A 16,459-nucleotide genomic window follows, 5' to 3' on the forward strand; every position below is an offset into this window, starting at 1 on the left:
GAACATCGGGTTTTCTTTGCAAATTCACACTCGTTGCACCGTTTCTCATGGCTCACTTTCTTCTAAAACTATCTGCAATTTCTCTGTGCGAGCGTCTGGGTCAGAGATGAATTGCCTTCGCTGATAATGTGGACAAATGTGTCTCTTGACCATGTCCAGGGGTGCTTTCACTGACGGGCCCCTCATTGCATTCCTTGGTTCATTTACACCTTTGTTGTATGTGCTTCTGCACCACCTGATTCCAATCTGATTTCTGTCCCCCGGTCGCCCCAGTGCCCCCTCCCTCCTCTCCTTTCCTGCATCCTTTGCTGCACCTTATCTTCCTCTCTCCATCTATCCAAATTTTCTTTATTGGCATGACAGGGCTGCTGGTTGGCGACGGCCACCGTCACGGTGGAACAATGCATTGTGATGGTGATATTCATATGATAATGCCATCAGACTGCTGCAATACATGTCGATATCCACTCATCTTATATTTCTATCCCATTCCTGTACCTCTCTACCTTTGCATGTATATTTTGAGTGGACGTTTCACATGATTTTATAAATCCATTGTTCATACTTCATGTTATGCCTCAACGTGCCACTTAATAGCTTTGATACTCGTCTATCCTCTTGTTTCAGCATGCCAATCTCTCCTTTTTCTTTTTATCCTTTCCCCTTTCAGCACCATTTTGGCAATCAAATGAAGTCATTTCTGTTCACAGAGCTACTGACAATGTTTTCCTAAAACGGCACTATACATTTGTCTTTCTCCGTCTTTCTTTCTTTCTCTCTGTCTGCCTCCTTTCTCATTTTTTTTTTCTTCTGCTCTTCGCCATGTTGGCAGGGCCCAATCTACCAGCTGATATCAGCATTCCCTGGCACGCCGCCAACTGGCAACACTGCAGGAGAGAGAAAAAAGAGAGAGGGAGAGAATGAAAGAAAATTAGTGAATAATAGACGGTGGGAGGGTGCGAGAGAATGAGAGGGGGATGGGAGAAGTATGAATCAGGGAGTTAAAGAAAGAGAGACAGAAGGGAAAGGGGAGAGAACGAACTATAATGGTGGATTAAGAGAGGGCTGTGTGTGTGTGAGAGTGTGTGTGTGAGTGTGTGTGCGTGATTGATATGGTGTGATATCCCTGTGAGTCATAGCTGAGCTAAAATGTCAACTGGCTACATGAGAATCTCTTTGTCATCCAGGCTTAGGGACACACACACACACACACACACACACACACATTCACAAACAAGCATTCACACATCCAGCAGATCATACAGACACATATGTGACCGTCCTGCCGTCTGAATGAAAATACTGTAGACGCACCTGTGAACACAGATGTTCTATTGTTTGGCCACATTGATTTATGACCTTTTGTTTTGTTGTGGGCGGTCGCGCCGCGTCTGCAGCTCCGAATCGTGGACGAAAACAGCCCAAATGTGAATAAATCCCGTCAAGCTGCTGTGCACGCCAAATATTTGTGTGTGTGTGTGTGTGTGTGAGCGCGCTTGCCAAAAGGCCCGTGTGTTCAATATGCTGTATATCACACTTTAGGTTTTAGCTGACTGTGTTATCTGCGGTGACGGTTGCAGTGCAGTCAACAAAACAGTCAAATATGCTTACATTTGTAAATTGCCATGACTAAGCGATGCATAGGTGAACGCAGCCACACCCAAGCAGCAGATGCAACTAATACTGTGGTGCTTCCGAGCATGCATGCCGTAAAGGAGTGTGTGTTTGTGTGTACACTCCTGATTTAAGCCAAAAAAAAAAAGAAAAGGCTGCTACTGTATGAGTGTACAGGAAGGGCGTGTGGGGAAGTCAAAACATTACGCGCCCATCCTGTTTGGGACAGTCCGTGTCCTGTGGTGGTGCCCTTAACTTCTAAACACATGCTGACACACACACACACACACACACACACACACACACACACACACACACACACACACACACACACACACACACACACACACACACACACACACAGATACACACCGGTGCACAGTCACAGTCCGCCTAATCATCCCATATGTGCTAACAGTATGCTGGAGTGCTTTGCGAACACGTGTAGGAGGCAGAACAGGTGCACACCTGTTACACATTCAAGTGCATGTGCGCACCCACACAGGCTGCGTAGTAAATGAATATCAACTGAAGATTCTTCTTTCATGTACATATATTAAAACGCATTCACAACCGCGCTACAATGGGAATGCATATGGATGTGCTGCTATTAGCATGTGTGATAGGACGTATTCAAAGTGTTGCTAGAAATTGCTTTCAATCCTGTTCAGCAAAGAATTTGCCACCTACAGTTCATTGCTCAAAATTTTAAAAGTGTTAGCTCTTGTATTTATGCTCTCTATTTGCCCACAAATGCAGCCTGGAAATACAAGTGCAATCTGTTTTAAAGATTTGATACCAAAGCACTCAAGTGAAGTCTTTCTTTTGACATAGTGGACTGAGTTGGTTTATTTGCTTGTTTTCCCCCTCCCCAGAAAATTAAAGGAGGAGGCTGCTTCAGAAGTGTATCCCCCCTCAGCCGAGACACTAAAGAATGGCATAACATCACACACGCTACTGGTAATTTTCTGCTGGACTCGTCCACATGTTCAAACTCTTTAATATGTTCAGACTAATACCCCTGGATTATGTGTAGCTTGCTGTTTCTAGAGAGCTGGTCGTGTTCATGTGACACTCGATAATAATTGTGGAAAACATGCAAATTTAACCTTTGCAGAAGATTAACTGCAACTCTGTCTTTTTCCTCCTCCCTGTGTTTTATCCTGACAGATGATGGATTCTCCTCCAGAGTGTGTGTTGTCGCTTTCTTGTGAGCACCCCCAGTCTTCTCCAACTCTGCCTTCTCTGGATCACAGTCCCCAGGCCGCCTCTCCTCTACCTGACAGCCCCCTCGTCCTTCCAATTCAAAGCCCCGAACCTTCTCCGCAGAGCCCTGACACGACGCCGTATTTCCCACCTTCACCCTTCCCCATCCGGCAGGACAATGATAGCAGACACTTAGATGATGGTGGAGAAAACGGCGAAGAAGTACTGGAGGGAATCCCTCCATCCCCAACCCCGGCAGTGGCTCTGTTCCCAGGTGGAGGGAGTCAAGAAACTGGATGCAGTCCCCATTTGGACTCCTCTCCACCAGACACACCATCAGCCCCAGTTCTTGGATATGGTGCCCTTGAACTGGCCCTTTCTTCAGGGCAGAGTGAACACTGCAGCGATGAGCTAGACCTTCAGCTCTTCCAGAAGGATACCGTCGCCAGGGCCACACCTGGAGTGGGAGGATCCTCATCCGGGCCTGCGCTCAGATTTCCCTGCCACGTGTGTGGGAAGAGGTTCAGATTCCAAAGCATTTTGTCTCTCCATGCTCGAGCTCACAGTCTGGACCGAGATCGCCGAGCTTCGGCCCTTTATCAAACAGGACACGCTCCCTTAAAGCAGCACCTCAAAATTCAGCAGAACCACCAAGACTTAATCCCGAATCACATAAATCACTCCAGCCAGCGTTTACTGCCAGGAACTCTTATACACCACCTCACACATGAAGAGAAAATCAATGGTGAGGTCAAAGGTCTGGATGATGACCTACAAGTGGAGCAGAACTCAAACTTTTCACCTGATGATGGCACACCCTTGACACCTCCACTAACAGAAGACCCCGTGTCTGTAACCTCCCTGTTCTCCTCTAACATCGGGGAGGGTTCATCTGTTTCCATAACGCCTACATTTCGCTGTCATGCCTGCAAAGGAAAATTCCGCACGGCTTCGGAGTTGGCACGTCATGTTCGCATTCTCCACAACCCGTACAAATGCACCCTTTGTCCTTTCTCTGCCAGCCAAGAAGAGAGTCTGGCATCCCACTTGCAGGAGTGCCATCCTTCCCCTGATGTACCTGCTCTGCTACCGGCCTTCAATTCCAGGACCATCATTGATACCCCCTTACCCACCCCAACCCACACTCCAGCTCCAAGTAACCCGCAGACAACACCTGCTGCAGCAGTCCCCGCACCTGCCGCCCTGCCAGCATTTCGCTGTGAAACTTGTGGACAGAGATTTACCCAGTCGTGGTTCCTGAAGGGACACATGCGAAAGCACAAGGACTCCTTGGACCATAAGTGCCAGGTATGTGGCCGTGGCTTCAAGGAGCCTTGGTTCCTCAAGAACCACATGAAAGTTCATCTTAACAAGCTCGGCCTGAAGGCTGGATTGGGAAGCACTGGGGTACTAGGTGGCGCTGAGCAACAGTCGAAAGGCTCTTTTAGTAATCAGTCTCTAAACGCTCTCTACTCAAGCCTCCTTTTAGCTCAAAGAGGAGGTGGCGCCAGAGGTGACCAAGGACGATCCAACAGAGAAACCGGAGCCAGGCTTGAGATGGGCTTGAGCAAGTCGGCCATCCTGGGGTATCTGGGTTTGCCCAGTGATGGAAGTGGGGCTAGTTGCATGGAGAGACTTCAGGCTGTGGCTCAGGTTGCAGAGATGGGAAATGGTGGTGGTGTCGGTGGTGGCAGCTCAGGGGGAGGGGACCCTGGAAGAGGAGGGGGGACAAAGAGAACAGGTAGTACAGGTGAAACACTCGCAGGGGACCAGGCAACCTGGTGGCAGCTGGTGGCTCGCAGCCTGGCCGTTGCCCAGCAGCAGCAGCAGCACAGGCCCCATCAGCGAAGCCAGCATCAAGAACAGCACGGCCCTGGTCGAAGTTCGGTGATAACAGAGGCCAACCAAGTTAGAGCCTACCTTGGAGGCTTAGATACACGAGAGGAGACAGGAAGAACCGGAGGGCCGTGGGAATGCCCAGACTGTGGAAAGCTGTTCCGCAGCCTGCAGCAGGTGGTGGTGCATGCCCGTGTTCACGCTCAGAGGCCGCAGAAAGGAGGCAGCAGTGAAGAGGAGGGGAATGGTAGTCATAGAGGATTGGGGATGGGAAGAGGAGGCAGCGGCGAAGTGAGACCAGAATCTCAGTTCCGCGGTGGTGGATCTCAGCAAATGGGAGAAGTGAGACAGGAATCAACACTAAACAGTGGTGGACACCAACAAGCAGGAGCAGCTACAGGGTTTCACTCTGCCATCTCCAACTTCAAGGGTATCACATCTCTGATTTTTCTACTGTCTTTTCGTGGCATGCTCATGTCTAGGGCTGGGCGATATGGACCAAAAGTCATATCTCGATATTTTCTAGCTGAATGGCGATACTCGATATATATCGATATTTTTTCTGTGCCATAATTGGGGTTTCCCCCAAAGCATTATAGCATAGCATCTCTGTTAGCTTCATTTTTTCTGAGGCAAACCCTTAAAAAAACAGTCAGTTTTAATACAAAGCCTCGTGCCAAATGTCACACAGGTTCCTTTATTAACAGAGGTCTGCACAATATCAAAATGTATAAAACAAATTAAATAAAAATAAACTGCCTGCATATATAGAATAAAAATGCTTCTTTGAATAAAATAAAACAAATATCCCTTTCCTGCATAACAATTAAATTAAAATACACTGTGCAATTAATACAATGTAGACAGTAACAGACAGACTTTTCCACTGAGGTTGACAGTTGTGCAAATAACAAAACATTCGTGCAAATCTCAAGTAAAACATTCAAGTCAATTTGTCACAAAATAAGCTATATCAAAATAAAAAAAATAAAAAAATTCTCGATATAAATGATATTGTCTCGTACCATAACGCGTTTGAAAATATATCGATATATATTAAAATCTCGATATATCGCCCAGCCCTACTCATGTCTAATGGTGTTAGTGTGTCATGAGTATATTATTGTATGACTGTAAGCTCTCTTGTTACTTATAGCCCCTGCTGTTATGTTTGCATATTTCCAATCTTATATTCTACTTGCAGGGGAAAATGGCTTCACAGCATGCTCCTCCATCCCCTCAGGAGCCCTCACTCCCACCAGAGAGCGAGTACGTGGCAGGGGGATAAAAGATTGCCCCTACTGTGGCAAAGCCTTCCGCTCCTCACACCATCTCAAAGTGCACCTGAGAGTTCACACAGGTGAGATACTACTGTGGGTTTAACAAGCCACTTTGCTCTTTTTTTCTTCTTTTTTTAACCTTTCGAAATCCCTGGAAAGGTTTCACAGAGCATCCTTGCTTTTGCAGAACTAACTCTGTCTTTTTTCCACATTCACCCCAGAGAGCTGGCCAGTACTAATCATAGCTCTCCTCTGCAGGCAGCTAAGCAGCTCCACTGGAGCAACTCCTGTTTAAGTGCCAAGCTCAAATTTATATTAACTCTAGTTTCGAAGGGATAATAAGGCCACTCCAGGGATTAGGAAGAAGCTAACTTATGTCGCACACCTGTAAGCACACCGCTAACGCAAGGTACAGCAATACTATGGATGATAACATTATTTAATGGTGTTTTCTTTTTTGCACTAAATTAAATTGAAGATAAAATTGTAAAAAAATACTCGGTTGAAATGCAGATGGCGGTTTCTAAATAAAATGTATAGTGTGTATATCTGTATCCACACCTTTAAGGTCTCCTTATACAGACCTTTTCACCAATAAATTCTCTTTTTGTATATTACATAGTATAGAACAATAGAAAAAAACCAAGAACAAATAGAGTTTCAGTAACATTATTTGAGAAAAAAGGTATGAAATAACATGCAAAAAAAATATCTAGTGACTGTCGCTCTGAGCAAGGCTTTGTTAAAAAAACTGGAACCCCTGAACACATCATTCTCACTGTTAATTAATGACTTTATCAGCAAGAATTATGGCCATATTTTAATATTTGCCATTGCTTGAGGTATTTGATCAAAATTAAAAATCTCTCTTCTATTTCTGAGATGTCACCTATCACCTGCAAATAGTAACTGGAGCAAGTCCAACATGCACTGAGTGAAGCCTTTTGTATTCCTGCTCATCTTTACTCATCCACAGCTGACAAGCCTCTCACATCCCTTTTATATTTCTCATAATCAGCTCTGTCTCTCATAGACTCCTGCTTCTATGCCATCACGTCACATGACCAGTCTTTTAAAAGTATCGTATCAAAAACGGTGCTCTCCTGAGAGTATTTTTAAAGCCTTTAGACTTCGGCTCCACCGTCACTTGTTTCTGCAAAAAGATCAAATTGTTACCTTTTTTTCCCGCGTGTTCGCTTTTTGTTGTCGTTGAGAATTAGATAATTTAGACTTTTCACATGACACGTTTCCTGCTTGAGATAAGCGCCGTCATCCTCTTTATTTGTCCCCAGCTGTGTAATTTTATCAGTAATTGAATACTGCCATCTTCCTTTGTAACACGTTACTGCAGCTGCCACTCAACACTACCGAAATGACCAGCTGTGGACGTAATCTGGCACAGATGTAGCTCTGTACCTCAGGTCGCTTTATATTGCATGCTTTATTGTTTCATATAACTGAAGTTATTGTTCTTTAGTAACATTTTCCAAACCTATGACTATAAGTCTCATAGTCAGCACTTATGACTGTTTTATTATTAATATTTGATTGTTATCCAGTGATTTCCATTCTGAGTCAGTGCAGGCAAATGGAGCCACGCTTTGATGCAACGTTAACAGAGAAGGTTTAGATTTGTATGCATTTTTTTAGTCCGTGTATGGTATACCATTGCATAAATACAAGGAAAACTGTACTTTAGCTGTACAACATAAAAAGTTTTAAGTTGGCTTAAAGACACCTCAGAGCTGGATGGCTGCAGCACTTGAGTTAACAGCATCATACACCGTTTTTAAGAAGTATAAGTACACATTTGCACTTGTCCTTCACATGACTTATAGAGTAATTGCAGTTTTAGAACAATCACCGTGCACTTATATGTCACACCATGAGGGAGGAAGCCCTGTTTATATGACTGAGGGTGTACTATCATGATAATAAATGAATGAATGAATGAATGAATGAAGTTTATTCAGTCATTGCAACACAAAACACCAAAAAAACATTGTACACAGCATTAACTTTTCATACAAAACCAAAAAAATGTGTTGAACAATAACTGAAAAGGCATAGGCAGAAGCAAAATGCTTATAAAAGCCTATCCTATAGTACCAACTTTCTATTTTTGGCTACCGACCTCCAGAAAACCAAAAAGAGAATAGAAAAGCAAAGAAACAACAAAAGGCAAAGAAACAATAGAAAAGCAAAGAAACATTGACAGATGGTCAATTGCACTTATAAGCTTCAAAAATAGCTTTACAAACCATTTTCTTAAATACAACAAAAGAATGACATGTTTTTAAATTTATGTTAGCATCATTCCAGAATTTAACTCCAGTGATGGAGTTAAATGTTATCTTTGCGTTGTAATCAGTCAGTTTTATAATCAGTATTGACATTAGTCATTTTTTGTTTGGATACCAAATTCATTCTGAATTGTTTTAAATCAAGAATCGATGACCTCAAGTACGGCGACATTATCATCTGAAAATGATATTTCTGAATTGTTGACCAATAAAAAACGCACCTTTACTCTGAAGCATATCATTGTACAGGGTTTCCGCAGGGTTTTAAAAAGTATTAAAAAGTGATAAATGAAAATTGTCAAATTTAAGGCCATTAAAAGTGTTAAATTCACTGTCAGAGGTATTATTTTTTTTAAAATTGGTATTATTTTTTACATTTTAAGCAGTCTATTTTATTGTCATTCACAGAGTGAAATAAATGTGAAACATCTGGTCAACATCAATGAGTCTATAAATCTGTTCTGTATAGTGTTCTATAGTTCAAAATCTGTTAATGTTAAAAGATCCTTGATTAACACTTAATGTTGTGACAGTTTTTAAAAAAAATCTGAAGGTAGTGAAAAAGGTATTAAATTTAACATAAGGATTGCTGTATAAACCCTGTAACATAACCATTTCACGTCTCATTCTAATCTCTTTCTTTCGTCTAAATACCAACGTAAACGGCAATGTTGGAGATTTGAACTCACTTTGCACTCAGTGCTCCACTGCAAGATCACGGTTTAGTCCCCTGTGTCCAATTCACCTCTGAGATATTTATCACGCATTTGAAATGAATTCAGTTCCCTCGTTGAGACTAAATATGCTACACATGCCTACAGTACGTGAACTTCTCCACTTTACCTTGTTCAATCCTCTTCCTGTAGGTGAAAGACCCTACAAATGCCCCCACTGTGACTATGCAGGCACGCAGTCCGGCTCTCTGAAGTACCACCTCCAGCGGCATCACAGGGAGCAGCGCAACGCCCTGTCAGCTTCTTCCAATTCCTCCTCCTCCGGCCTCACCGCCACTATCAGCAGCATGACGTCAGGGACCTCTGGAACGGGCAAGCAGCGTCGATCTCATCTCAACCACAGTCCCGTCAAGAGAGGCTCAACAAACACCTCGTCCTCAAGGCCCAGCCAGCAGTCCTGGCTCCTGGGGCTGCCGGACCAGCGGGAGCATCGCAAGGCTCTCGCAGCACTACGGGACGTGGACTTGGAGACCCAGTACAGGTATCTGTCTGGGGTAATGGGGGCTCTTTACCAAGGTGGAATGGAAGGAGGTTGGATTCGAGAATCTCCACCACCAAAGGCCCCTAAAGTGTCTCGGCGTAAGCCCCTTACCACGAGCCGAATGGTCCAGCCACCAAGTGACAAGGATGGACCTGCGCCAGCGACTCAAGATGGCGGGTTTGAGCCCCTGGATCTGTCCCGCCGCATCTCCCCCGGCTTGGGAGAGATGGAGGAGAATGGAAACGCCAGCGCGGGAGACCTGGGAGGTTCCTGCGTTGGGGACAGTTCATCAGGGGTGAAACTGAGCCAGTGCTTGTTCTGCCCTTTCCACACGTCATCAGCAGAGCTGATGGCCATGCATCTCCAGGTCAACCACACTACCAAGTCCAGGCGCAAGAGAAGCTATTCCGCTCTCCTGAATGATGATGGAGCCCAAAAGGGCGCCAAGCCGCGGGCGGATCACGTCAACCACGATCCCTTGACAATATGGAGGCACGTGGATCAGGCCGATCCCCACGCGCCCCTGGAGGACTGGCCGTCGACCCGGGCCCAGATCCTCAACGGTCTCTCCGAGCACACGGCGGAACATCTGGACAACAGTCCGGAGCATTTAGACGCCGTGGCAACGGTGTCAAAGAATGTAAGAGAGGCCCCGGCGCTCGCCGAGAAACTGGAGGAAGAGAGAGATGAACAAGAGGAGGAGTATGAAGAGAATGTGGAGGACAGCAGCGTGGAGGATCTGCAAGATCACGATCTGAGAATGTCCCTGGACCTGTCACCAGCTCTGAGCTCCAACCACGCAGCGGGAGACGAGGACGAGTCCTAACAGATTAAAATGCTATTTAATAGAATTTAAACATAGAGTTATGTTCAATATTTTCAACGACTCAGAACTACAGGAAGGAACCGTCTCAGAGGGGAAAGAGGGGGGGGGTGGGGCTGATATGTAAATGAAGCTCTGCCCCTGGTTACCTTTGTTTTTTCGGGGGGAAAATACGAGAAGACTTTTAAAAACGACATGTGGGAAAACAGAGCAGTCGCCTTCCCTCTGGATCTTCTGAGTTGTGAATGTGTAATCGACCACGAAATATAGATACAATCCTGCAAAAAAAAACAAGACAACAAAAAAAGGAGCATGGATGCTTCTTTTTAACGACGGCCACTTTTTGTATTTTTCTTTTCTTTTCCTCAAGCTACACTCCCAAGTCGGATGCTTTTTAAGAGGGTCTCCAATTGGATAAAGGAGAGAAACATCAGGTTTGCAAATCTCGAGCAGATCGTGCAGAACGCTAATTATGCCTGACTACTGTACTGACCAATGGCGAAGCAGCTGTTAAGTGACGCCCCCTCCTGGCTGACGGGGGAACTGCAGGAACTAACCACTACGAGCATGCAGGAGGAAGTGTTCGCGCTGACTGGTGTGGACGAGGCGTGTGGGGGGGGGCGGTTCCCTCATCCATGTATCACTGCCTTGTTCGTCAGCAGAGCGAATTCAATGACTGTCCACAAAAAAAAGAAACATTTGTAATCATTTTTTCTGTTGTTTTCAGTTAGTGCCTGTTCATGTACGTTGTGGAGAGTCTCCGGTATTCACGAGGCTCGTCGATTTTATCTGAATATACAATTTAAAACAATTTAAGTACAATATATTTGTTTAAAAGTGGTTTTAGGGTGTTGTGAATAGTTAAGTTGTAAAAGAAATGCTACATGGTAGTGCAACGTCCTCGACACCGACTGTAGCTGTTTGTCGCTCCGCTTGAAAAGGACAAAAACGAAGAAAAAAAAAAAGACAAAAAAAGTAGGTGATTTATTGTGATGAATGGTTTAAAGACCGTGTGATCTTAAAGAGGAGTCGCAGTTCAGAAGTCAGTGTTTACAGTCGTAGTGGGTCGTGGTTCGTGAACAAACCCTTCAGTGAAAGTGTGCTTGAGGGCTGACGGAGGCCGCGCTCGTGGCCCCCCCGAACACAATCAGCTGACGCGTTGTCTAAAAAAAGACTTTAGCAACCGTGTCACAAAAAAAGGAGATTTTTTTTTTCTTTTTTTCATTTAAAATAGAAGGTAGAGACTTAAAAAAAAGAAAGAAAGCAGTGTCGCTGCCAGGCAAGACTAAACCTGAGAAGTAAGCTGTACTCTTGGGCTTTGGTATCTTTTAGATGAGTAGATTTCCTCTTTTCTTCTTTTTTTTTATAAGAAAAGAAAAGACAACGGTAGGAGTAATTATTAAAACACTAACACATGCATAGATATCCCAGTAGAATATGTGTAGCTTTTGTAAAGACAAAGAAAAAAAAAGCAGACCTTTTTTTGGTTTATTTTCATTTTAAGATGCTTACAGAAAAAGGTTATCAATATAGTTCAAATGGACTCTAATGTTTGTGAGCTAAGACTAGTTGGAATGTCTATTCAGAGCACTGTGCAAGGTTTGAGTTCCCAAAGTAGTTCTTTTTCGCTGTTTTTCTTTCCTTTCGCTAGACCAAACGCTTTTTTTTTTTCCAATGGCAGTTGTCACTTTCCGTTGACATTTTAAGTGTGTAGCTGCGTGACCCGCTCGTTCGACCCCCATGGATTAGCAAATCACCATCGTGTCGACTATTGAACCACTGAACTAGTTTGAAAGGATTTTTTTTTTTTTTTTTGTGAAAACAAACTACTGCTATAAACTAAAAGATTTTTTTTAGCATGAGATCTTGTGGTTTGAAGGTATATTTATGAGAAACAAGTGAATGTGAGACGTTAAATATGCCCTCACACCGGCTAACGGCCGCTGTTCATCCGACTAGACGGAACTTGATGAGGTTTTGTTTTTCTGTAACCACACTTTAATGTGCATTATTGTCTTGAAGTCTTATTTTTTGTTTGTTTTAGAGCACCTTATTTGTTTTTGTAGTTGAAGTCCCTTAGTGGTGTCTCCTTTACAGCTACTATCAATGCCACCGTGCCTTCTGTTTCAAGCACTTCCTGGTGTATTTTGTAAAACTCACCAAAAGCACTTAGCCGACATCTACAGTCTCTCTCTTCTCTCCTGCCACTTCCCGCGTTTGTTTCTTCCTTCCCTCCTTCATCACATCAGGGGCCTGTACTACGAAGCGGGATTTGGGGTTAGCGAGGTAACTTCAGGTTTAACCCTGGGTTTTCAGGACTACGACGGTGGTTCACTTCTTAGCGGCGTACATCGCCATGGTAACTTATGCTGAACAGCTAACCTGCTCCGGAGCAGGTTATGTTCGAGATACAGATCGCCGGGTATAAAAGCACCGCCCGCTGACCAATCAGCTCTCTTGGAAAATGGCATGCCCTTTCGAAGAGAATCCAGTGGAGCTCGGTGCGCGGATCGTGAGAGGATCCCTCCGATCTTCTTCTTGTCATTTTCTTTTCTGTTTGCTGCAAGTAATGTCAATGCTATTTCATTGTGCTTTTGTATACTGATATCATCCTAAAACAGAGAGTGATAGAAACACTAAAGCCTTGTACTTGTTGTACTTCTAAGATATGAAAGTGAGCCTACTTACCGCTTTGAATTATGTTTTTATATTTATTTTTTATTTGCTCCCATGTGCGCCATACGAATACATCTAAGCAACACATGCATTTAACAGAATAGACAACTGTAATTATAGTCAGATCTACTTATGCCCTAATGATGGGGCAGTGATGTTTATATCCCTATGAACTTACGCATTTATACAGTCAGCGATCTTTTGCCAGCTGTCTTTCCTGCATTTTGCAGCTGCAACTGTGTTGCTTTTTGCCTGTATTCTATGCCTATACTCATCATATTTCCGTAAAATTATTGTTTGCTCTTCGCTACTGAAATAAGCGGCTCTGACAGCGGACTTCTCCATGCTTGCGATTGGTCATGCGCTGAAAACACCGCCCCTTTTATGTGCACGCGCTCATATCCAGATTGGAGAAACCTGGGTTGATATACCGAGTTGATAACCACCGTCGTGTGACCGCTTAGCGTGATTGCAATTGTCCGGGTTAGTGAATCTGGATAAGGAAACGATATCCTGGGTATGTTGAACTTGCTTCGTAGTACAGGCCCCAGCTCATTTTCGGAGTGTTTTCCTTGTTTACCTGCTGGCCGACCCTCGTCCTCCAGCGGGAAGCTGTTTCCGTGCCAGCTTTCCTCCAGCTCTCCGGGCCCGCCGGGCCTTAAACCGGGCCACTAGGCCTCATTGTTGCGCTCTAGCCAGGCTAGACTCTCAAAAACGATCAACTACCTAACCCTGAACGAAAATGAAGCCTGTACAGGCGGAGGGTTAGGCTATTTCTGGTCTTAATTCTAACCCTCAGTAAACCAAAGCCCAACTCTAACACATCTTCTGAGGTGCCAAAACATGTCCAATGTGACACTAAAGTGTGTGAAAGCTTGAGAAGAAAGAATAATTCACGGCTGTATCTGTTACCTCTGATCTTTTTTCTCTCTCCTTTCCCTGCTCTCTCTTCCTCCGTGTCCCTTTCTCGTCAGTAAACTGTCAATCTCCAGCACCACTCGAAGGTGACGTGTACTTTCTGGTATTGAGGCCTTTATTAGATTTTTTGATTTCGGTTCCTGTGGTGTACGTCCAATGCCGTTGAGATGGAAAAATGTTCTTATAATGATAAGTATTATTGTTTTTTGGCATTAAGGTTTAAAAAAAAAAAAAAAAAAAGAGAAACATGTTGTTGAATGTTGTACAGATAGCGCTAGAAATGTCTTTTTTTTTCTTTTTCTGTTTTTTGTTTGTAAAGAGAGCACAAACCTGAGCAGTGGTCCCTTCACCTCCAGTTTCCTCACGCGAGATCTTTTCCAGATTGAAGCGAAGCATTACTTTAACCCTGGATTTGTTTAATCACACAAACACGGGGGGGGTTTTCGGAGTGAGTGACGCCTACTGACGTCAGTCGTGTATTTGGAATCAGTAGAAGCTCGTCTGACGGCCGGTGAGGTTCACCTGAACACGTCACGTCACTCTTTGTAAAGAGGCAAATCTTCTCCATGATCCTCATTGTTGTTCAGAAGTTTTTGCATTTGTTTTCTATTTATTTACATTTATGAAAACAGCTTCTGATCTGAGCTTTCTGCTGATAGAATAAGGTAAGAGTTTACTATCTAACAAGCGTTTCCTTTACTTAGCGTGTTCATGTGTTCACCTTAACTCCTGTGCGAGGTGGGGGGAGGCCATGTCGGGTTTGGGCTCTCGTGTAGTTGACTGCCATTGCAGTGAGGGAAAACTGACCTAACATAGTAGTGACTCATATAACTTTGTGGACAAATGGAAAAAAAAATAATAATAATAAAAATGAAACACATTAGAAATAAATGCAAACAAAATGATCTTGTCTCTCTTTCTTATGCTTGGTTTTGTTTTATTTTTTCAGTTTTACACCTCAAATGAACTGGAGAACAGTCTGTATTTATACTTGTCAACGGCTTGTATGAAGGTATTTAAGGTCAAGTGGCTGCTTGAATGAAGCTGTTTCAATCTACGGTGCTACATGTGTGAGCGGATGGCGCCCTCTCGTGGCCACGAGCAGAATTGACGGAAATACACGGTTCAATTGGCTGCATGTAATAATATAAACTGTGGTAATAAATGGCAGCACGTAGACTGACTCAAAAGAAAGCTCATCACAGTTAAGTAAAAGCGTAAGTGCTTGAATTAATTACCATTCCCTAATCTACCCCCGTCAAGGATTAAAACAGCTTTAAATCCGTGACCCCTGCGATGTGACATGTGATCCAACAGCACCATCTAGTGGCGACGCTGATAACAGGTTTAAGCAGAGCTGGGTAGAGGAGCCAAAAATTGTACTCAAGTAAAAGTACTGTTACTTCAGAATAATATTACTCAAGTAGAAGTAAAAAGTGGTCATCCAAATAATTACTTGAGTAAAAGTAAAAAAGTACTTGGTGAAAAAACTACTCAAGTACTGAGTAACTGTTGAGTAACTGTTGAGTAACGTCTGATTAATTTTTTTAACACAACCATTCAAACAGACAAAAGTACAAAATAATCATCTTCAGGCAAATTAAATCAATAAAATAATAAAATTAATAAAAAATAAAAAAAAATCTTAAATTAAATTCAAGTACTTTAATAAATAATAAAATAAATAAAATAACAGAATAAAAAAATGAATTAAGCACAAGTAGCACAAAATTTCAAGCCTTTGTACTTTTCTTTTTTAACCAGAACCAGAACAAACATGAACTCATAGAAACTCTGTGTGTGTTTGAGTCTGTGTATATGTGACAAAACATGCAAAAACAAACATTTTTCCCAAAGAATCACCCAGTGATGTCATGAGATTGACCCGTACGCGGATAAAAGGGATAAAAGAAAAGTAAAAGCTCAACGTAGCCTAATGTAGCGGAGTAAGAGTAACAGTTTCTTCTTCACAAATCTACTCAAGTAAAAGTAAAAAGTATAGTGATTCAAAACTACTCCTAAAAGTACAACATTTCCCAAAACTTACTCAAGTAAATGTAACTCGTTACTACCCACCTCTGGGTTTAAGGGCTTAGATTACAGAAAGTCAAGGGATTCAGGTGGCAGTTCGATCCGTTTCTGTTTTTAAAGAGACCTCATGTAGCTTCACATTATCCCCAAGTCAAGCTGCAATCTGTGCACAGATGTTTATGCGTCGCCTGGACACGCACATGCACAAGGTAACTTACCCCCCTCATAGCACTGAAGAAAAACAGATTTATAGATGTTTTGCATCTAATCACTTTGTGTTGTACCATCCGGGTCTTCCTTGTACCTCATCGTTTGTTTTTTCCTCTGCTTGTTTTGTCCCCTGTCATGAAATCTATCCATTCTGCACTTTTAACCATTGTCTATATTTATTTTGTGCCATATATCGGTTTAGTTTACCATTTTGGTGATTTTCATTGAATATTTTTCATTTTGTATCTAAATGACTTTGGTCTGAGTTTAAGGGGGCTCACTCAGTTAAATTTTGGGCCACTTTGCATGTGGTCACAACTGTTTTATGCTTTGTTTTGTGTTCTGTA

General features: G+C 43.2%; 1 protein-coding gene across 2 annotated transcripts in view; it reads left to right on the forward strand.

The window, feature by feature from the left end:
- Positions 1 to 14,764, forward strand: part of znf219 (zinc finger protein 219) — a 21,020-nt gene extending 6,256 nt beyond the window's left edge. Inside the window, exons 2-5 of one of the 2 annotated variants that reach the window (XM_061709698.1) lie at positions 2,490 to 2,574; positions 2,785 to 5,086; positions 5,861 to 6,016; positions 9,106 to 14,764. In XM_061709698.1, the coding sequence (XP_061565682.1) occupies positions 2,785 to 5,086; positions 5,861 to 6,016; positions 9,106 to 10,280 (3,633 nt within the window). In that variant the 5' untranslated portion in view covers positions 2,490 to 2,574 and the 3' untranslated portion in view covers positions 10,281 to 14,764. The remainder of the gene's footprint in view (positions 1 to 2,489; positions 2,575 to 2,784; positions 5,087 to 5,860; positions 6,017 to 9,105) is intronic. The other variant, XM_061709697.1, reaches the window with a different exon arrangement.
- The last annotated feature ends 1,695 nt before the right edge of the window (positions 14,765 to 16,459 follow it).

The sequence above is a fragment of the Cololabis saira genome, chromosome 20, assembly GCF_033807715.1.
Source record: "Cololabis saira isolate AMF1-May2022 chromosome 20, fColSai1.1, whole genome shotgun sequence".
Taxonomy (NCBI): Eukaryota; Metazoa; Chordata; class Actinopteri; order Beloniformes; family Belonidae; genus Cololabis; species Cololabis saira.